Source organism: Fusarium mangiferae, assembly GCF_900044065.1.
Source record: "Fusarium mangiferae strain MRC7560 genome assembly, contig: FMAN_scaffold001, whole genome shotgun sequence".
Taxonomy (NCBI): Eukaryota; Fungi; Ascomycota; class Sordariomycetes; order Hypocreales; family Nectriaceae; genus Fusarium; species Fusarium mangiferae.
The window spans coordinates 1625503-1648223 of record NW_024573921.1 but is presented as its reverse complement, the minus strand read 5'-3'; the positions used below and the strand labels follow the sequence as shown (position 1 = coordinate 1648223).

Here is a 22721-nt window from a genome sequence, read left to right as displayed (position 1 = left end):
AGCGGTTCTTCTTTCCAACGAGCAGGCTAGCCAGAAACACGAGTATATAATCGAATAATTAAATAATCGTTGCCTGAAAACAATCGTCATGTACGGAGTACCCAATAGCATATATATCGATGTTACCCTATACTGCCTATGGGAAAACAAAAAAACAAAACTCAGGTAGTTGTCAGTTTATTGCTAATGTACTAGGTAGAAACTGCATACATACATTGTAATTATTCGTTGCTCGGCTAGGTAGGTTACTAGCTATTCAATCGCAATACTTCCTCTATACACATAAATGCGAGTGTGAGCAGCCTTGTCACATATCAGAGCAAGATTGCTGCCGAAATCTCATTCCCGACATAGTAGAGGGTTTATACTCCGTAGTAAAGAGAATATATAGCGTCTTCAATCTGTGACGGTATTTCATTATAATTTATGCAAACTGCCTGCCTCTCCCCACCAAAAAGAAGTCCTCCTGGACCCGAATCTCAAAGAGTATCGCCTATAACCATTTATGATGCAAATATCCGTGTGGACCAATCAACTCCAACAGTGCTGCAAACCATCGCTGTTAATCTAATTTCTACCCACCCCTTTTGATATACCCGTCCATTCTTTCCCCAATCTTGTGAGAACCCTAAACACATTGCGTGCTTCCGTATCGTCCTGCCGTAGTTGGGTCCACAGCCTCGATGCTGGGCCAGCCATCCTATGAGCCAACCATCGTAGCAAAAGCCTCGGCTGGAAGTTGTGACTGAAGCCTGTTAGTCTTCCGTAACCCGCTTTCATGATAAATGAGACCCATACCTTCTTCTCGTTAAATATCACCAAAGCCTGGTCAAATTCCCAATTCACTTGGGTAAGACACATCTCGGAGTACTGGGGTGTCATGCCCGTCTGCTTGCATAACTCGGTGATCATTGCTTGGTGTTGATCGGCTGGTGTCGTAGTAGGAATTGAGACAGGCGCCGCGAACACGTTGGGGAGTAGACTATATGTTCGAAGCGACAGCATGTCGCTAACGACTCGGATAACCCCCTTCCCTGGCTTTCCGGGTCCAAGGACGAACGTACGGGAGAAGCTTCGCTTTCCCGTCGCATTGGTGTTAGGGTCTTGCTCCTCGAACTCACCGTGCACTGCCACTATCAAGCCATCGACGCCTCCGGAGCTCTGACCGCTGGGGTCGACAAGTCCCTGCAAAGGATGGCAATCCATGATGTACTTGCTGATCTCCACTTTGATATCGGGGTGTCGAGTGAGGGGAAGGGTCTTCCAAGCATCCTGAATGCTAGCAGCGCCACGGAAGAGTCGTTGGATGCGAGGGTTCGGCATGGTGATTTTAGTCAGATTCCGCGATAGCTTGATATACGAAGCCCAAGACATGGGTGCAGCAGCGTTGGGGTCCGGAGCTGCTCGTGTGTCAACCGATATAGAAAATCGACTGTCTTCGTCGTATAACCTTGACGCGAGGCCAGGGCGATCGCTGTCATATGCCGCAAAAAATTCCAAGAGGAAGTTTTCGCCAATACCGCCGACATCCCTGAAATCAGGACCGTTCTGGGGAATTGGCTTCGGTCTAAGGGCAGCCTCCTGCTCAGCAATCTGCTCCGGGGTGCGTAGTTGGGTACCGTTGATGTTCTGCAACCTGGGAAACCATTCCAGAAGGGTTGATGGGTAGCTCGGATCTGTGGTTTCGATGGGATTCCCTGTCATGAACAGGGTTTCGAGGTATTTGAACTTGCCCTTCCACGGTTGGAGTGCTTGCATTGAAGCCACCTGGTTGCCACTCATGTCGAGATTCTTCAAACGAGGAAAAGTTGTAGCGACGACTTCCACTTGGCCAACATCATCGATATTATTGTTTGCCAGACTGATGCTCTCGATTGCATCTTGTTTCTCCTTATCCGTCTTAAAAAGACTTTCGCAGACAGCCATGAGCCCCCTGAATGTCTTCAGAGCACGTTCTCGACTCTCAAACATGCCCAAAGTGACGAGGTTTGCGTCTGAAGCAAGGGCATCAAGATTGAGAAGCTTGTTGGCGCCAAGGTACCGAGAACTTAGAATTTCCTGAAGTTTGGTACGAAGCTCTAGAGTAGTCTTGGACTCGATTGCCGTGCCCCTGTCCGGGACCTCGTCCACTTCGATGACCTCCAAAGGCGCACCAGCAAACGTAAATGTGTTGAGCTTGATTAGTTCGGAAGCATCCTCCCCACTCGCTCCTATGTAGACGTAGTCACCGACTGTATGGTGCTACAGTGAGTTAGCAGGCGTTGTTGAATAGCATCAGCTGAGGTGCGGGGGTGTATAATTATATAGCAGGATGCATGGTAGATCGATAAATAGTTCTCCGAATCTCGCATAGCCGAGTCGAATATTCCGCACCTGAAGCCCTGTCAATGACGATACATACCTTTTTGATGGCGACTTTTCGCTTCGATCCAGTTCTGAATGAACCAGCTTTTCTCTCCATAAAGCCAAGGAGGTCGTTGACACCTCCCCCAGCATTGCTGGCTGCTTTGCTTTCTTTCAAACCACCGACTCGTAGAACCGTCAGGCCTGTCATGTCTTGGGATCGAGTCTTGGGACCCTTGCCAGAGGAAGCACTTGAAATGCGAGAGGCAAGGGAAGCGGCGGTGCCGTTGCTCAAATGCTTCAGCACATTTTGAGCATTTTTGGACGGGCCGCCACGTGTTGAAGTTCGAGTACTGGACCGAGTGGGTTTGGTGTCGGCAGTGGTAGCCTTCTTAGCACGTCGACCGGCACTGTCCATATCCAAATCGCCATCGCCATCAACACGACCAGCCTTGCGCTTCTGAATCCCACCTCTGGAGGTAGTAGCTGGCTTGCGCGCATTGCGAGTCTCGCGCGCGCTGGTATTCTGACGACCTCGAGGCGCCATAGTGGTAGGTAGTGGTTCGAGATAGTGATGGTAGATGTTTTTTGTCTTGTGTTTTTTTTGGTAGTCTTGCTCGTAGTTTTGTGGTTTCTGCTCCTCCCCTTTTTTGTGTGTGGTTTTTATTTGTAGCGTGGTATCAGAAGCGCAAATTGTTGCAGTTGTGAATTTGTGGGAGCCGTTTGGTGATCTCACAACCTCAAATGCTGAACGTGATCGAGTTCGTGGTTGGGGAAAGAGACCTGAGCTAGTCAGAGATGCAGCAGATGATAATCCAAGCCTCGAGCCGTCAAGCGCAATTCCTTCAGATGGTGATCGCAACCTGATATGATCTGCACCAATGCAGGGATAAGCGTGCGTAGGTCGGTCGAGATTCGTGCGACTGTGTATCGTATTGAGTTGAAACGAACAAGACGCGACGATTCGCTGGGGTTGTCTCTGTCGGCGTGAGAGTGAGAGCCGAAGATTTATGACAAAGATTTGCGCAAGCTCCGCGATGTTTGTGATGCGGAGACGAGGCAATACGTGAGGAAAAAGGAAAAATGTTGTAGAAGACAAAGAAGTTCTCTTCGCGAAGCAAGCTGTGACGTTTTACAAAGGCCCCACTAACCCTGGCGAGCATAAAGGCACTCGACCAGGCAGCCTCACTACCTGATTTGGCCTAGTTAGGTGGTTAGCGGTTGACTTACCAGAAAGCTGAACAACGTAAAATCGGAACCTGAATGGAAAACAAGGATCACTACTAGGTACCTACATCCAGGTAGATTACCTTAGTAGCTACCATACGCAGATACTGGGTACCTATATACTTTGGTTCACATGTAAATAGCAAAAAGTAAGTGCTTCTGAAGGAAGTACGAGAAAGGCTTTGCGTACACCTTTTGGCTTTCTAAATGCTGCGCATTGATGGCCTGATGATGTACTTTTCAGCTAGCCAACCTACCAGGTACCTGCTAACTTTACAGTTGAATATTGGACCTGAGTACGGAGTAATACACGGTCAAAGCTGGAAAGATCCTACCTTACTTCGTACATGCCTCAGATATGTCTTGAATCACGTGACATCGCGTTTTTGCTCAGCGCGACCTGGAAATCGGCAACGCGCCCTTGCCTTCATTACTTAGCCAAATCAGTCATCTGCATGTGCCTGGCTTTTGTCACGAAACAACTATCACAGGGGGAAAAACAGCCTCATCGCCCAGAATGTTTTAATTATTGATTCAAATCACTGCATACCCGAGAAGCCGCGCGTCACTACACTTATTCGCCACGATGGACAGTGATGAGTTCGACGATGACATCGCTGATGAGGACTTCATTACCGCTCTTGATCAAGTCTCGTCTTCTATGAAGGGACAAGGCAACAAAAAACCTTTACATGCAGTAGTATCGCAACCCTCAAATAAGCCAAACTCTGCAGCTGTGGCAGCTTTGGAATTGGAGGATCTCCCCTCAGATGCATTCTCATCCCCAGAGCCACAGTCGAGATCGAATGTGTCCGTAGCAGCCTCGGCTGGACCAGCCCCTCGAACAGGGCTCAATCGAATAAGTTCCGGAAACTGGCGTCAGACAACCCTTTTTGGCGGCTCGCTATCAAGCGATGGCCCGCACACTTCGCAGCCCGCAGCAGCGACAAGAGTATTCCGCGCCGATCTTCCTCGGGAGGAACCAACTCACCATGAAGTCGACACTGAGGCAATGCAGACATGGGTTTATCCCACCAACTTAGGCGCTATTCGAAACTACCAATTCAGTATCGTCAAAAACAGTTTGTTTAACAACACCCTAGTAGCATTGCCAACTGGCCTTGGGAAAACCTTTATTGCTGCAACTGTCATGCTCAACTTCTATCGATGGACCAAGAAAGCCAAGCTAGTATTCGTCGCCCCAACGAAGCCCCTTGTGGCACAGCAAGTCGATGCTTGCTACAATATTGCGGGTATCCCCCGGTCTGAAACAACACTGTTGACAGGCGATATCCCTCCAGCTCTCCGTGTTGATGAGTGGGAATCACGTCGAGTCTTTTTTATGACTCCCCAGACGCTACTAAATGATATATCACACGGATATGCCGATCCGAAATCCATAGCTTTGTTGGTCATCGATGAGGCACATCGCGCGGTTGGAGAGTATGCGTATGCCAAGGTCACAAAACTCATTCGACGATTCTCCAAGAGCTTCCGAGTACTAGCATTGACTGCCACACCTGGCTCGAAAATCGAGACAGTCCAAGAAGTCATTGACAACCTAGGCATATCTCATTGCGAAATACGCACAGAAGACTCAATAGACATTCGTCAGTATGTTCATCAAAGGAATATCGAACAGGTTGTCCTTGATCCGTCCGACGAAATGATCCTAGTCAGCGAACTTTTCACCAAGGCCCTGAAACCGATGACGGATAAACTGAGCTCGCAAAATATATGGTTTGGACGAAGTCCGATGGCTATCACAGCATACGGATTGATGCAATCCCAAAGAGAATGGTTCGCTTCTCGAGGAAGGCATGCGAACCAGGGCGTGCAACACATGATGCGAGCTGTCTTCAGCGTTCTTACCAGTATCGCACACTCGATAAAATTGCTAAACTTCCACGGTATTAAGCCTTTCTATGACAATCTTGTCGACTTGCGTAGCGAACAGGAAGGCAAAGGAGAAAAGGGTTCCAAGTACAAGCGCCAACTGATTCAGGATTCTAATTTTCAGGAGATGATGGATAAAATTTCCAAATGGCTTCGTACGGAAGGGTTCGTGGGACATCCCAAACTCACAGCCTTGGCTGATACAGTGTTGAATCACTTCATGGACCAGGGTGAAAATTCGGCTACTCGTGTAATCGTGTTCAGTGAATACCGAGATTCTGCTGAAGATATTGTGCGCATGCTGAATAAACATCAGCCTCTTATCAAGGCCAGTGTCTTTGTTGGACAGGCTGACGGCAAGCGAGGAGAAGGCATGAAGCAAGCACAGCAAATTGAGGCAATCAATAGGTTCAAGAGGGGTGATTTTAACGTGCTCGTTGCTACCTCGATCGGAGAAGAAGGACTGGACATCGGACAGGTCGATTTAATCGTATGCTATGATTCTTCGGCATCACCAATTCGAATGCTGCAACGAATGGGAAGAACTGGCCGAAAACGAGCGGGTAACATCGTGCTGCTACTCATGCGTGGCAAGGAAGAGGATCAATTTGCCAAATCCAAAGACAACTACGAAAAGATGCAAACATTGATTTGCGAGGGAAGTCGGTTCAATTTTCGATTTGATCTCTCGACACGAATCGTTCCGAGGGGGGTTGTACCCGAGGTGGACAAACGACACGTTGACATTCCTATCGAAAACACACAGGACCAGTCATTGCCGGAGCCGAAGAAGCGTCGAGCACCAGCAGGAAAGAAGAAGCCACCGAAAAAGTTCCATATGCCTGACGGAGTTGAGACAGGATTTCAGAGTGTGGCGAGCTTGTTAAAAATTGGTGGGAAAGCAAAACAACAAAGCAACAAACACAACCCAGAGCTGGGTGACCTCGCTACATTGCCAGAACTCAGCAAGGTATTGCTCGATGAAGAAGAGCTTAGGGAGCTCAACCGAGCATACCGCAACTTGCCGTTCAATCATAGCATAATTGAGGAGACAAATATGCCTGATATGACAGCGCACCCAGAACTGCAGAGGCAGCTCAGGCCAGTATTTAAGCTAAAGCATGGGATACGCACCAAACGGTTTGTCAAAATGTGGCATAAGATGGCACATGATCCAGAAAGCTTGGTTTTGCCGTGTCGATACCAAGATAGGAGTAACTACTCGGAGATACCAGTACACGCCTTTGCTGGATCTGGATCTGAAACCGAACCAGCAGACGAAACACCAACAACGAAAGCGAAAGGAATGGGAGCGAAGGCGCCAGTCAAGAAGAAACAAAATAGAAAGCCACCTTCAAAGGCGCAACCTCGTGCGAAAAGAAGGAGATTGTCATCCGATTTAGCACCACAAACATTTGCTGTTGGCTCCATGGTGGATGAGGGCCTTTCTGAAGAGGATGATGAAGATGACGACGAAGATGAAGAGGACGAGGTCATACCTAGAGGCCGTGGGCGACCAAAACGAAGCAGCAAGTCTGGATCGAAAGGGAAGCGAAGGCCTCGGCAGAAGCAAGGTGGGCTGAACAGCGACGAAGTGGGTGATGATTGTGAACGCGACAGCGATATGATTGAGACTGATGGATCCGACAATGGCGAAGATCTCCTGGACTTTATCGTTTCTGATAATCATCCGATGTCGAGTGGGAGGGAGCCCGTTTCTCTACGAACAAGTTCTCCAACCGGTTCATCAACATCCACTCCGGAGTGTGCCCATGTTCAATCAACAAAGCCATTCTTTGTGCCGACCCAATTCCCAGGCACGCAGGAGAGCGATGATATTCCAGACCTCGGAGAAGTTCTGAAGATTCCTGGGAAGCAACGAGGCCAGGATTTTTCCGACGATGATGTTACTGTAAGACGCACAGCACGTGGACGGCGAGCTGTTGTGGATGAGAGCGACAGTGATTGATTCGTACGATGGCCTGCAGAAGGATTTTCGGGAATTGGCAAGAGAAAAGTCACTGGAAGAGGCGCATCATGATGTAATGACAAATGACACATACATAATAAGCTATATAGACTATCTGAAAGAGTAATTGATGGGATGGGCGAATCCAGTAATGGTGTCATTGTTTCATATTTTTATCCTGACCGTGTCAATACCTTACGAACCACTCACTGGTGTAGATCCTGTCTGTTGGTCAGCCGCTTGTCTATATATATAATGATCGAACATAAATATGACAACATCTCGAAACTTCAGAAACCCGGTTTATAAGCACCACCGCCCCCGACGCATCTGCCAGGCTCACCGACCGCCCGCTCGCTCATGATTGTCTCCGCGTGCAAACACGCGCGAGAGCGGCGCACAGCAGAGACGAAGAGAAGAGCATCTTGTTGGGAGCTTAGCTGGCAAATACATATGCCGAGAGCAGTCTAAGACGGCTCTTCCTATGAGAAATGGAGGGTTTGAAAAAAGGAGCTCATCATGCGAGATTATACAGGAAACAAGTGCGGTATAACTTACAGGAGTAAATGTGGCTGTCATGCGTTTTGTTAGGAGTAGAAAGAAGAAAAGGAAGAAATTGCAGAATCACGAACTGGAGTTTTCTGCGCCGACAGTGGAGAAGTGATTCTCTAAGCGACGTGGTCCACTTTAACGTTAGACGCGGAGGCGCCAACTTCAAACGCGTGCTTTCTATCGTACTCCGTAGTCACGACCTATAGCACTCAGAGACTGGAGAAAAGAAGAAGCTAACAAGAGGCTTATGACGATGCGTCCTGAACAAGAGATAAAAATGACTGTACTAACCTATCACTTATAACAGTATGAGGCTCACATTACCTACCTAGCCTTACTGGTATTACCCCTCGTGACCCCACTCACACAAACGGGCGGCTACTGGCCACTCCGGGGAAAGGATAATCCAGCAGTGGCCTGGTAGGCTATTCGTACCTAACTATCCCAACCCATTCATTAATCACATCATTACTTGCTACTAATCTATCCCCCATCCAGGGATATCTTGCTTATCCATTAACATCGTCCAGAGAATAATTACCATTGACAAAGAAGCAAGCTATTAGCCATGACTGCAACAGGAACGAGCGTTTCGCTCCTCAAGTTTGTAGGCACCGTCTCGCTGGGCTTACTGACGGTACGTTCAGATTCTACCATTGACCCTAGCAGCTTGTGCATCAAGTGATGTCACAGCATTCTAGTTACCTTTGTCTATGGCCTCGTGCAATCATGTTACGTTATATTGTTGTGCCTCGTCGCATGCTGCTTCGTATACCATCGAGTTCTTACCAATCTTTACTAATCTTTGTCTTCTAGGGCGTCTCTTATTCTATCACCTCTCTCGCCCTCCCCGTCCTGCTCCGACTTCCCTCTTCTAGCTCCGCTTCCCACGGTCTCACCTCTCTGAACGCCGTTCTCAAGACACCCATCCTCGCCCTTACTTCTCTCGCCTCCGCGCCCTTCCTCATCAGCTTTGCTCTCGCTCCTCGATCGTCTCGCCACCCTTACCTTCTCTATACAGGTCTCCTCGCCACCCTCTCATTCGTCGCTCCCCTTCTCATCCCCGCGCCTGCTACCCGACATGTTGCATCATCGGCGCCTCGGCAATCTGCAAGAGCTAAAATGGAGGCTAGCTACGAGGTTTTAGGCGACGCTCACAGCGAGCCTGCCAGTGAGGAAGATATTGATATCAACGGCGAGGGGGTGAGAGTGGAGGTGGAGGGCCTCGTCCAGAGCTACATCGCAAGAACAGCCTTCTCTGCTCTGGGGTTCACCATGGCAGTTATTGGAATCTGGGGTGATGGTGCACCTCAGGCAGTTGTCTATGTCTCATAAGAGAGTTTGACACACTTTTGCGATTTGTTTTACAAGTTGACAAAGATAAGTTAAACATAATGGCGTTCTCATTTTTTTTTACGAATGATATTTCATGACTAGCTGGGACCATCTCATATCAACAATTCATACTCGTCTCGGAATGTGAAAAAAGAAAAACAATCATGGTAGCCGTATAACAAGTAAATGAACCCAAGGCCCTTAAAATGCAAGCTTGGTGAGTATCGATTGAAGAATCGATGCATAGCTGAGAGGAAATCAAATCCTTTGCCTTGATGGCCACAACATAGAGATACCACCTCAATACGGTGATTCATAGATATCGGAACTTTCATCGGAACCGGAAGAATGACCGTAATCAGAGCCTGACGAACTCTTTTTTGAGCCACGGCGTCGCTTCGTCTTCCAGGCTTGAGACAGGCGAGACTTCATCTCCTGGACCGCAAAATCAATCGTCGTGCCGGACTCCTTTTCATCGGGATCGGCTTCATCGTCATCAACCCGAGCTTGAACGCTGAAATACCTTGACGCTGAGTACTTCTCACCCAATCTCTTAGCAACATCGTTAGCTTCATTCAAGCTCACCAACCGGCGTTTCCCGGGATGCTGCTTCATTGTGGTGCAGCAGAGGTCCCATAAAACGAGATCGATGCTTCGAGATTCGAGCCTTTTGCTTGAACGGCTCTTCTCAACGCCCATGGACGCCAAAATCAGAGGAACTTCCTGTGGTTTGTAGGCGTCACTGAGCCCCAGACTTTCGAGCGACCTCCTCTGCTCTGCTGATTGAGCGTCCATGGTGGCTTCCTGGATAAACTCCTCCGAGTTCTTTCGCAAGGTATCTTGGACGCGATTTCGGTCTTGAATGCTGGGCTTGTCAGGCATGGTAAACTTCTGGCTAGTGAGTTTGTCATGCGCGAGCTCAGCAGGAGTCCGGCCGACAGCGTTCTCCCGGTAGACAAGGCTGGGCTTGAATTCTATCAAGACGCGAACAGCGGCAATCATGCCAGCCATGATCGCCGTGTGAAGGCACGTGTCCCCTGCACCGTTGAGCATCTCGAGTTCTTCGCCCTTGGAATACTCGAGAAGGAGCTTGAGCATCAGGACCGATTCCTTCTCTTGGCCAATGTATGGCTTAGCATACCCTGAGATGTTATATCTGCGGCAACTGTTGTGGTTGTCGGTACCAAGTGTCATTCCTGAAATTTGGGAAATCCAAGCGTGTACGGGGGTAGTGCCGTTCTCATTGAGGTTCTTTCGCTGGAGGAAAAGATGACTGCAAAGGCCCGAGTCCAAGAGATCTAGCAGCTCACGAAGCTGATATGCCTTGGGATTACGTTCGATTGCTGCATGGAGGATGTTTTCACCCCTTTGGTTCCGAGTCGACTGATCCGCATTGGCAGCCAGCAAGATTTTGACAGCGTCGATTCTTCCAAGTCGGCAAGCTACCATCAACGGTGTGTCACCCTCAGAATTTTTCTTCTCGATGAAATCTGGGCAAGCTTCAACAAGATACTCAAGCAGCTCGTTAGCTTTGTCTCCAGGATGCGCCAAAACCGCGCAATGAATCACGAGATCATCTGTCCACAAAGTCAGTACTGTTTGCAAAGCTTTTGGTTGAAGTGCTTACTATCGGCCCCAAGCCACTTGGAGATTGCACGGTCAAAACCGCCAGGGCTCTCCTTCAAATGTTTGAATCTTGAGTCCTCCTTGGAGGCCTTGGACTTGGCAAACTCGCCATACAACCTATGCGGGGCATCCCCAAGGAAGAGTTCGACGCTCTCCACACTACCACCCAGAGCAGCATGGAGAAGAGGCGGCGTCCTCAGTCCGCTGCTCTTGATAACCATACCACGTCCAGCATTTGCCCAATCCTTTCTGTGAAGAGTCAGTGGTGAGTAAATAAGACGATGGACGCTACTTCGTACCTTTTCCTACCGTAGACGGTCAGTCCCTGGTAATATCGCGGCTTTCGCTTCAGCTCGACACCGCTCTTCTTGACGAGATGATCGAGTGGTATGCCTGCCCCAGTTCGTTTGATCACTAGGGCGAGCAGTTGGGTCTTCCCGTGCTCGACTGCCCATTTGAAATCCGACTGGGGGAAGGTAAAGCCGTAGGTCGAGCCTTCGTCCTCTTGATCAGTGTCATCGCCTTCAAACTTCTGGCCTGAATAGTGTTGTGCCAAATCCAAAAGGAGCTTGAGGCCAGTCGTATCGTTGGTGTCGAACGTGTGGACGAACAAACTCCTCTTCTGATACCGGTACACGACCTCCCCCTTCTCAACCTTCCAGCTTGGAACCGATTCGAATAAGATCTGGAGGGGTTTGGTATGAGACTCCACCTCCATAGAAACATGCCCAATATCGTCGATAGTGAACTTGTCCTGTACCTTCTCAGACACTATTCGTGGTTCGTTCTCGCTGGAGCTATCAGAGCCATCGGAATCAGACTCATACTCCTCGTCTTCGTTGCCAGCCTCCATTCTGAAGCGGACCTTATCCTTTTTGGGTGGAGACCATTGTGCCTTGACAATCTCAAGTAAAGCCCTTGCTAGGTCATGGTGTCCTCGATGGAAGGCTACCGAGAAAGGAGTGTTGCCCATGTTATCCGAGACAGCGACCTTGAGCGGTGGTTGATCCTTTTCGGCACCCCAGGCTTGAAGGGAGAGCTCCTTGACCTTCTCAATGTCTCCCGCCCACGCAGCCTCCATTCTGTTCCAATTAGATAAGTCAATGAAAAGCGATCCGGATGTACTTACAGCTCAATGTAACCATCTCTTCTCTTTTCCGTCATATCACGGTCATTGTTGAATGAGAAGTGAAACTCGAAAGGCTTGATGGCCTTTTCCTCGTCCTTGGTTCGGCTACTTGTGCTTGAAGAGTTGTTCCTCAGATTCGTCTTAATGTCAGGATGCAACTCATCGAAGGTTTTCCCACCTCGGCCTATGAGTTCTTCTTCAAGAGCTTGGAAACCTGCTGACAGCTCCTTGATTGCGTCCAGTTTTTCGGGAACTCCTTTGGGCTCTGGATTCTTCTTGATATCCTCCTCATATCGCTTGAGAAGAGACGCGAACGACCTCTTTTGACTCCCCACTTGCTCTGAAACAACCCAATGAGAGTAACTCCCAGGAGTGAAGTGGCCCAGGAATTCATCCATCCCTGGGGTCTCTCTTGGTTTCACAGGTCCGGTCGTTTCAACCTTGAATCCACGAAGACGCTTCAGCGACTTTTGGACCAGGTCTAAAGCTGATTGACCCTTGTTCCAGTTTCTCTGATACTCATTGAAAATTAGCCGATGTGTCTCTGTATTCAGTGAATTTGGGTCAGCGCCGCTTTCAAGGAGTTTGATTGCGACATCTGTACGACCAGCTCGGATGGCGGTGATCAATGGCTGTTCCACGGTCTCCTTATACATCTTCTGGTTGGCCTCCAGATTGCCCAGGCGTCCAGACATGTCGGAGACCTTGGCGGACTTCAACCAATTATCGAAGTCGATGTGAGCTGCAGCACCAGCAGTGAGTAGTTTCAACACCAAAGCAACATCACCACTCTGAACTGCAGTGTTGATCGGAGCAATAGTCTCTGCGTTCCAATAACTTCCATCGCAGATCATGTGATTGATAGCTGCCTTTATGCCCATCTTATCGTTATCCAGGAGTGTATCGATGAGTTCCACCTCTCCAGATTCAACAAATCTATGGAAAGCAGTGCATCCTTTTGAATCAGCTTGGGCAGATGTGGCGCCGAGTCGCATAAGGAGATTTGCCATCGATTTGGCCTTATCAGTAGGCAACGTCAAGGCCAGAACCAGTGTCAGAATCACACGACTGTCGCCATGTGCCGCAAGAGACTTGACGGGCAGAATCGAATCGGTCCCGTACTGCGTAGCCTTTGTCAGTAGAAACTCCTTGAAATCTGGATTAGGGGGTCAAATTTATTTCACTTACGTCACAAAGAACCCTGACAGCGTCTTCATTGCCTTCTGCGATGGCAAGATGAAGAGGAGAACACTGGAGGTCCCATGCTAAGGCGTCGACATTGAAGAAATCCGGCTCGTCTTGTGACTCTTCGGGAACAAGATCCTCAGCATTCTCTGCCTCAACTTGCTTAATCTTGACGAAAGATCCAGTAGTCATAGATGCGGCATCGGCATCTGTTGTCTCGTCATCAACCATCTCGCCATCGGATTCTCCATCGGGATCTGATGCAACGTCCTTGTCACGAACCCCGTCATTGTTGCCAGAACTGGCCTTCATTGCTGCTCGGCGCTTCTTGTCCTGTCGTTCCTCTTCAGCCTCTTCGTTTTCGATTGACTTCTCCATCAAGATTTTGATAATCTCCACATCACCTCGTGAAGCAGCGAGGTGCAAGGCATTCCTGCCATCCGCCAGTCGTGCAGTCAGCCGTGCACCGCGCTCAACAAGACACTTAATGACCTCTGGCGAAGATATCATTACGGCTAGGTGGAGAGGTGTTCTGCCGGTGTAGTCTCTTTTGTTGGGGTCGGCATCTTCCTGGCTTAGCCAGTTTGATACGTCGTCAACGTCGCCATCGACAATTGACTGGCAAAGCCTGGTAACGTTACCTATATACGCCATATCAGTCCAATCTTGCTCAGTCAGAGGGTTGAAAGAACCAATTTGCTGCCGGCCAGGGTCATCGATCAAGAAGGAGACTTTGCCTTTGATATAAATCTCAGCCTCCTTCTCTGCAACCTCCTTTTCCTGCTCCGTAACAGCCTCTGGGCAGCAGCCACAGCAGTCTTCGATCACGTCTTCTACACGCCCAAAGAATGCAGGATGGCGATGGAGGTAAACCTCTCGATCATCAGGCTGGTTCCATTCTGCATTGAGAAGAAGATCGCGCGTATAACAGAGTTTCTCGATCCGCTTGGCATTGAAGTGCTGCCCATAAGGCACAGTGAAGGTATGATAGTTACTGACGTCCTCTTCAGACAGCCAATCAGCAATTTCATCCTCATGGTAGTCCTTGATGTTGCCATGGAGGACCTGGTGGGATCTATAAACCCTAGGCCGGCCTCGCTCCTCACGTCTCTTGTCGAGATAAGTATCTCGAGCTGTGGTGGTCGGAAGTCGTTCAAGAACAAGGAGACGAGCCAAGCCTAGAGTTCTTCTGAAACTCCTTTCGAAGATGGTTGGATCGATCTGGTTTCGATCTAGCTCAGGCCAGTAGACCTCAAAGTTTCTGTGTGAATACTTTGACAGTCGATTCTCGTAAGAAGGACTTCGGCGAGTAAGATCAATGTGGTTGATTTGCGTGATGAAGCTACCAAGAGCCCGGGGAGTCACATATACCTGAGTCCTGTTAGACAGAGCCAAAAACTCCGGATCCCCTTGCTAAGACAATTTGTTCTCATGATGAATGCTGACTTACCTGAGTTCCATCGTATGCTCCACCTGCAGCGTCAATGTCAAAGCCAGTGAGGATTTCACTGACAGATTTGTAGACGCGGAGAACAATCTAGGATACAATCAGTCATCATTATGGTAGACGTGAGGCAGTGTGGGGTTCTGTACCTGAATGTGCCGAACAGGATATTGGCTAGCAATTGTAATTGCGTATTTTGTTCTCACAACTGTTACCTCGTTCAAAAGAGCATCTTTGATTGCCTGTTCAATCTGTTTGATCTTGTCGATAGCCTGATCGTGATTGAGCCCATACAGAAAGAGATCAACATCGGAAGCAGGGCAGAACTTCTCGTGGTAATACTCTCGAAGTTTTCGCTTGGTTGTATTGAACTCTTTAGGGACAGGCAGGAGACAGTTGACGACTGAAGAACCAGCAGCCACAACGTTCGACCAGTCTAAGTCAGCCAGTGATGATTCTGAGAAGATGTTAAAGTTCTTCTGGAACTCTTCGAGGTTTGCAACCGTCGCAGGGGATTCATGAGCACGACGCTTGTCATCTGGAAGAGCCATTATGTACTTTGACTTTTCCTCGTCAGACTCGGCGTCCAGATTGCGTGCGCGAGTGGTGATGAACTTGGTGTTCTCAGTAAAGAGGGGAACCACATTGAGATAGGGGTCACGGAGGATTGGGTTCTGGCGATCTTGCGCATATATAGATCGCAAGTTCGCTTCATACTCGCGATATGGCTTCATGATGTCGGTGATCTTTAGGTCTTTGTGGTCAAAGATGTACTTCGCCAACTCCGAATGAGGAGCAGGGAGCTTTGGGAGGTTGTCCATTTTTAGTTGGGGATCAGGAATTCCGGGCGAAGAAGAAAAAGATATTGAAGGATGGAGTGGGAAATAGGTAGAGAAAAAGAAAAGAAGGAAGCTGAGGCTGTGTAGGAGAGGGAAAAATATAGAGATGCGAAGCACTGAGCTCGTTCAATGCAGGTGGCCCAGAGTGATCGTGTTATAGTACCTAGGTAATCAGACGAAAATGATATCAAGCTATTGGTACTCAGAGGAAGAACAACTCAACAAGAGAGGACTTCTCAACAGTTTTATATTGGTAGGTACATATGGATGGAACTTGCCCAACTGTGAACCCCTCCTCTTTGACCTGAGCAGCTGAAGCCATCCCTACCGCCATCAATAGAACTCTACCCCACTACCCTAAGGCTAAATATCAGTGAGGTTAGACCGCGTCCCACAACGCGTGTTGGTGGCAGGTTCCTGGGGTACAGGGGTATGTGCTGCCTAAAATGGCGAGCAATCAACACGCGAAAGCTCGTGATCTTGACCAAAGAGACCCACTGATGCCTGGCTTGGAAGGCAGCATCTGCTTAATGAGATGATCGCTATCACATTCAATGGCTTGGTCGCGGTGAGACAGCGTGAATTGGAAATATTTCTCACCAGACGTCACGAAATGGCCGGCGATGGACTGTTTGGGATTCTAGTCAGGCAGAAGACCCCTAAATTCCACTCGAGTCGAAACTGACGGTCGATCAGTCAGCCAAGAGCTTGACTAAATACAGACTATTTTAGTAGTGTAAGCCAATTGATGGAATATGATAAGTTATATGATCTCGGTGAAGACTTGTACCAAATTATGAAACATCCATCTGTTGTCTTCCGGTATCTTCATTTGGATAAACAACCATCCTATTCTGTTTGTCCATGTAGCTTGGATATACCTACATATCTCTGCGATTGAGCTGCAATCAATGGTACAGTACGAAGTATGAAATCGGAATTGCCCAATGACATGCTTCGGTAATTGGTGGTAGCAACTAAGACTACCTTATGTCATAGAAATAAAAGAGAGCCATTCAGAAGCGAAATGCGTACAGCTACAATAGCACGTCTCACTCTGATAAATTTGAAATCATACTAATAGATTAGTAGGTTGGCAGTAAAGGCAGAACACTGAATCACGTGCTCTCGCACCTCCCACTTTAGTTCCAAACGCGTGACGCGCTAGAGCGGGACAGCCACCTCCGAACCCTAGGCCATGATAACAAGCAGAGCTTTTCCAGTTCAATCGTTTTACCACGACTCGAAACATCACAATATACTAACTACTCGATGTTTCTGACAAAGGCAGCTGAAAGACGCTCCGACATCATAGTGTCGGCTTCATGACTCGCAACAACCTTGCCGAGCATTTGTCCTGGCTGTTGAACGATCAAGCCTGCTCCAGGCCTGTAACGCCATCTTTTCCAGTCTGTAGCGACTCTTCTCAGATCAGCCTGCCTCAATCTCAACACACAAGCTCGCAAACACGACCAAACAAGAGGACTACTACATCTGACCACCCTGAAGTCGCTACTCGAGGGAGAAGCGACGCGTCGGGTACATCCAATGGACGGGCTGGATTGGGTCCAACATCGCGGCAGACGGACCAGGTGATATTCGACGACGAGGAAGACGCCATGGGACGCCTTGTGCTCAGCTCGAAGACCAAGAAACCCAGCCTTGTTTCGAAACCACAGCAATGCCCTACGCCTTTAACTGTCACTCCGAACATCTCAACCCAGCGAGATGTTACTGTCAAACGATCGAATGAGTCGCCACCAAAAAAGATACAAGTTCCAGTATCAGTTTCAGCCCGACAGCCTACAAGTAGTCCCGAATTCCCAGAGCTCAAGACTGGTGGTATCGATTATATGGACCTGACCGACGATACTTTTGCTTCTTCTGATTCATTGTCTTTCGGTAGTGACGTGAAGCTATGGCGCGAAGACTATGCCACTCGGCCAGAACCCGAGCCGGCCGTGTCAAGCGGTAGGAAGAGGAAGAGCAATGAGATTTCCAAAGAGGAATTTAGCGATTTCGGTGATCTACCCGACGTCTACGAACTTTTAGGCACCGAACCTCCACCTCCAAGCCCGACGCGGTCTGCTCGACGCAAGAATGGTCTATCTAGTACTCGAACTCGTCAAATCCGCGACATCCCATCGATCAGTGAGGAAGACCATGTTATGCTGTCGCCTTCAGCTCGGGTTCGCAGCCAGTTTGTTCGCGAAGAGAGGACAGCTCCCTTAAATGTGTCCAACCAGGGCCTGGAAGGTTCTTCAAACCTCTTGAAGGCACCCGCAAGCTCTGGAAATACTAAGTCACCACTTCGACCACCATCGCTACCGCCACATACAATACCTACAGGAGATGAGCTGGTCATACCCGACTCTGATGACGAGTTTCTTACACCGCCGTCTCATAATGACTCTCTCACTATTTTGAAGTCTTCAGCGGTCAGAACCGATAGCGTTGAGTCGCCGGAGCTCAAGCCCCCCATATCTGCTGTCAAAATCGACCTCCATACGACCTCCCAGCGACAAATTTCGTCTGGTTCAACTATTACTGGCGAGCCAACAAGCACAACAACCAGCTCACAGTCTAATAGGCCGATAGCTGGCGATGCTCTTGACGAGTCATGTGGCGGGGTCTTTTTCCCCTCCAGCCAAGAACCGGCTCTCCTCAAGCAATTGGCTTGCGACTCAGATGCCCTGACCAGATGGGCGGAGTTTCTCGATAGACTCATTCAAGAAAATGGAAAGAAGTTTTCGCAGGCAATAAACGAAAGATGGTCGAAACCGCAACGTGCAGAGGTCAAGGCTGAGAAGGAGCGTCTTAAGCGGCAACGATCTGCTATCACGGAACTCGCTGGCCCAGTCGAAGAATACAGAATCCTCGGCGAGAAACGAGAGAGTCTGGCCCAGCAGATCGCTCAAGCCTATGAGGAGAGTCTCGATACAGATGAGGACGAGGTTCGGTTAGATGATCTTACGGATGAAATCCAAGAAGTTGAGGATGGCCTCCTTAAAAGCATTCGGGATGCTAGGCTCGATGTTGGTGGGTTTCTTGCGACCACTAACACCTTTCATCCTGGTCCAGCCCCTACACCAGTTGTCGTACTAGGTACTCAACCCGTCTTTCAAAACAATGTCAATATGTCGATGGCTTCACGAGATGCCATCCCAGCCAGCGAATCGGGCACACAAGTGGTTCATCAGACTCAGTTACCCAAAACAAACGCCTGGAATCCCCCAGCCTCTAGAATTGAAGCATCGCAAGGGCTGAGCGTTCTTTCACAGGAGGATACCGACCCTTCTGCACTATTCCCAAGAGATCCTACAAGAGTATCAGGAGCGCCTTATCAACAGGGTCGGATACTTAAGTCTAGGCCAGTAAGCCCCATCCCTGTGGATGCAGAATTTGATGTCAGTGACGAAGAGCCATCGGATTCGGAAGACATTCAGTCTCGTATCCAGGCCCGGCCCCCAAACATCTTCGCGCATCTGAGTAGCAGTAGCCGACGGACGCCACAGGCGACACATCACCGAGCGGGCGATGAATTCAGTGATTTCAGCGACGATGAGGAGATGCTCGCTTTTGCACAGGACTACGAGATCCGTCAATCTCTGGCACCCGAATCGCAAGACCAGAGGAAGATTTTTTCAGAGACGTCGGGCAATGCGTCAGCAGCGGCAAAGTCGCGAGCGGTATCAAAAAAGTCGCTACCCTCGATGGCTACTGAAGCGATCCCTGCCCAGCTGATGAAGTACCCATGGTCATCCGAAGTCCAGAGGATGCTTAAAGATCGATTTAGAATGAAGGGTTTCCGTTGCAACCAGCTCGAGGCAATCAATGCTACGCTTGGTGGCCAAGATGCCTTTGTACTAATGCCGACGGGCGGTGGCAAGTCACTGTGCTACCAACTACCGGCTGTTGTCAAGACTGGAAAAACTCGCGGTGTCACAATTGTTGTGTCGCCATTGCTCAGCTTGATGCAAGATCAGGTTGATCATATGAAAGCTTTGGGGATACAGGCCGTTGCATTCAATGGAGAGTGCTCAGCTGAATACAAGAGGCAAGTCATGAGTGCTTTCAATGAGAAAAGCCCGGAACACTTTCTGGAACTATTATATGTTACCCCGGAGATGGTGAGCAAAAATGTCAACTTCAACAACGGGCTGGAAACGCTTCATCGAAAAGGGAAATTCGCACGTCTTGTGATCGATGAGGCACACTGCGTCAGTCAATGGGGCCATGATTTCCGCCCAGACTACAAGATACTTGGTCAAGTACGTCAAAAGTACCCAGGAGTGCCTGTCATGGCCCTTACAGCCACCGCGACCAAGAATGTCATTGTCGATATCAGGCACAACCTTGGCATGGACAACTGTCAGATTTTCTCTCAAAGCTTCAACCGCCCGAATCTGTACTACGAAGTTCAGCCCAAGACAACAAACGAGAAGGTCATGGACGCAATTTCTTCTCTTATACATTCCAGATATGCAAATCAGAGTGGAATTGTCTATACAATCTCACGAAAGAATGCTGAAAAGGTTGCTGAAAGCCTCTCGAATAAAGGTATAACAGCGAGGTTTTATCACGCAGGTTGCGATCCTCAGGAAAAGGTCGAGGTTCAGAATTCCTGGCAGAGAGGACAGGTTAAAGTTGTGGTTGCTACAATCGCATTTGGAATGGGCATTGACAAGCCTGATGTGAGGTTCGTTATACACCATGGTCTTCCAAAGAGCCTGGAAGGCTATTATCAGGAGACTGGCCGCGCAGGCAGAGATGGCAATCCTTCTGACTGCATTCTTTTCTACGGAAAGGCGGACATAAGAGTCCTGAAGAAGCTGATTGCGGATGGAGATGGTAGCCACGATCAAAAAGAACGCCAAATGTCGATGCTGAACAGAGTTACGGCTTTTTGTGACAACAAATCAGATTGTCGAAGAACTGAGATCCTTCGCTATTTTGGTGAAGACTTTTCTGCAACACAATGCAGAAAAAGTTGCGACAACTGCAAGGCTGGATTGACTTTCGAGCAACAAGACTTTTCTGAGTATGCCGTTGCTGCCATCAAAGTTGTCCAAGCCCAGAACCGCATCACGGCAGTGCAATGCTCCGACATCCTCTTGGGGAAAAAGTACCCCGCAAATGAAGCAGAACTTTCTGACGAGTGGCATGGCATGGCAAAGGGCCTTAAGAAACATGAGCTGATCCGAGTCATCGACAAGCTATCGGCTGAAAAGGCTTTCAATGAGGATAACCAGGTTGGTCGCCATGGCATGGCGATTCAATATCTACGTCTCGGACCAACATATCGATCGTTCCTCTCGGGTCAACGTAGGTTGATGCTGTCGATTCAGGTGCCGGAGCCTGGTGCAGCCAAGAAAACCCCCAAGTCTCGCTCCAAGAAAGGCAGCAAGGCATCGGCCGAGGAAGAAGCCTCGAATCTGCCCTCCACGTACGTTTCTTCGCCTGTCGGCCGGCAGAAAAAGAAGTCGCGGACGACCGAGACTAATCGCGGGAACACTGGGCAAACATCATACTCGTGGGAGGATGCAGGCTTTGTAATGGACGATGATGATGACTATGACGACGCCTTTGATAATCTCCCCCAACATCGGCCGGCGAAGCCACCCTCTCGTACTTCCGGGCCGCCGATATTGGTCGATACCGACATGGGAAGCCTGGATGAAATACACCGAGACATGGTTGAAAGTTTTGTGAGAGAAGCAAAGCAAACAGAGGAGAAGATTCGCAACCAGAAAAGCTTGCGAAGGCCTTTGTTTACCGACAAGGACTTCCGACTCATGGCTATTCACTGGACTACCTCCCCCGAGGAGATGCGGAGGATCCCAGGCATCGACCCCGACAGAGTCAACGACTACGGTCCTCGGATCCTCCGCATTTTGCAAAAACACTACAATCACTATCGAGAAGCCATGGATCCTCGGAGTGGTAGCCGAGATCAGGACGTGGTGGACCTTATCAGCTCGGAAGTCGAGATGGATGATGAGGCACTTGAGGATGAAGACGGCGAGGATTCGCACTACTTCAACGGCAGCTCAAGGCCAGATGTGCAGGCATTTCATAGCAGGCTTCAGACCCTTGGCAGCACACAAACTCAGGCCAAGCCGCGAGCGTCTAGCAAGAGTAGCGGAGGTACGAAGAAGTACGCGGGAGGGAAAAGATACCCCAGCAAGAAATCTACAAGTGGCGTGACAAAACGCAGAAGTACTGGTGCCAGCTCCAGCCGTAAAGCTAGCGGCTCGTCGACAGTAGGCAGAACCTCCGGCGCAGCCCCAAAGACGCTCAAGAAGAGCGGGATAGGGTTGATGCCCATGTAAAGCAGAGATCAAGTGCAGCTTTCTTTTTGATTCACGAACCCGACACTATTAGAGCATGGAGATGTGGATACGGATACAATTGGCAGGGAAGAAGTGGAGGATGGATGATGAACATTTCAATGACATGCATGGGCTTTGATCATACCCCTTTCCCACGAAGCTTTGAAGAATCGAGACTCCAAACATTAGGTAGATGATAGTGATTTTTGAGCGGGCGGGAGTTGATGGTGTTTCTTCTGCATGGGCGGCGATTGGGGGCATCAACTCGTTTCGATTTTATACACCACACAACCCTCGGCGTTTCTGGGATGCACGCATAAACAAGGAGCTTTGCATTAGTCTAGGCCTGCTTTTATACATTGAGGTAGCTAAGTAAGGCACCTGTGCCGTGGCATCAAGGAAAATAAAGCCTGATTGTCACAAAACATGCACATGACAAAATGAAAAGAGAAATCATACAACGGACCAGCAACGTTCTGCTTTGGGAACTGTTTGCATAGAACCCTTTACTTCTTTGATTAGAGTTCTTTCTACATCTAGACAGGCGGCTCGTAGAGCGGAAGCATGATGCGAATGTTACGATGCAGCAATATTGTGCCAGCCTAGATTACCACTTAGCTTCCTTCTTCTCCGTCCTAATTACAGCACATTGTGCACAATTTGGCACAAAAAGAAAGGAAATGTCGAGCGAAAGAGTTTGGCTTGTGGCCGGGGACCACGGAGTCCAGACAAAGAAAACAGGAAAGCAAGACTGTGTCATCCCTTAAGTTATGCCCCAAACTCCTTCAACCGTCTTGATGTGATCCCGGTACGCCTTGCTGCTGAAAAGAATTATTTCGTAAAT

The 22721-nt window shown here is 49.0% G+C and overlaps 5 protein-coding genes across 5 annotated transcripts; 3 read left to right on the top strand and 2 right to left on the bottom strand.

Annotated features, from left to right (window-relative positions):
* Positions 1 to 700: 700 nt before the first annotated feature.
* FMAN_01036 (uncharacterized protein) lies at positions 701 to 2890 on the bottom strand (the record flags this gene model as incomplete). The annotated part of the gene is made up of 3 exons (XM_041830242.1): positions 701 to 745; positions 799 to 2241; positions 2402 to 2890. The coding sequence occupies 3 exons, from the start codon at positions 2888 to 2890 to the stop codon at positions 701 to 703; spliced, it is 1977 nt and encodes a 658-aa protein (XP_041676371.1).
* A 1266-nt stretch (positions 2891 to 4156) lies between these two features.
* Positions 4157 to 7435, top strand: FMAN_01035 (uncharacterized protein; the record flags this gene model as incomplete). Its single annotated transcript, XM_041830231.1, has 1 exon — positions 4157 to 7435. One exon carries the CDS (start codon positions 4157 to 4159, stop codon positions 7433 to 7435), a length of 3279 nt encoding a protein of 1092 aa, XP_041676370.1.
* A 1120-nt stretch (positions 7436 to 8555) lies between these two features.
* FMAN_01034 (related to Rotein of unknown function localised to mitochondria) lies at positions 8556 to 9322 on the top strand (the record flags this gene model as incomplete). Its single annotated transcript, XM_041830220.1, has 2 exons — positions 8556 to 8624; positions 8804 to 9322. The coding sequence occupies 2 exons, from the start codon at positions 8556 to 8558 to the stop codon at positions 9320 to 9322; spliced, it is 588 nt and encodes a 195-aa protein (XP_041676369.1).
* A 300-nt stretch (positions 9323 to 9622) lies between these two features.
* On the bottom strand, positions 9623 to 15527 carry FMAN_01033 (uncharacterized protein; the record flags this gene model as incomplete). The annotated part of the gene is made up of 7 exons (XM_041830209.1): positions 9623 to 10899; positions 10950 to 11197; positions 11248 to 12030; positions 12078 to 13198; positions 13266 to 14633; positions 14713 to 14799; positions 14856 to 15527. 7 exons carry the CDS (start codon positions 15525 to 15527, stop codon positions 9623 to 9625), a joined length of 5556 nt encoding a protein of 1851 aa, XP_041676368.1.
* Positions 15528 to 16870: 1343 nt separating this feature from the next.
* FMAN_01032 (uncharacterized protein) lies at positions 16871 to 21877 on the top strand (the record flags this gene model as incomplete). The annotated part of the gene is made up of 1 exon (XM_041830198.1): positions 16871 to 21877. The coding sequence occupies one exon, from the start codon at positions 16871 to 16873 to the stop codon at positions 21875 to 21877; it is 5007 nt and encodes a 1668-aa protein (XP_041676367.1).
* Between the last annotated feature and the right edge of the window lie 844 nt (positions 21878 to 22721).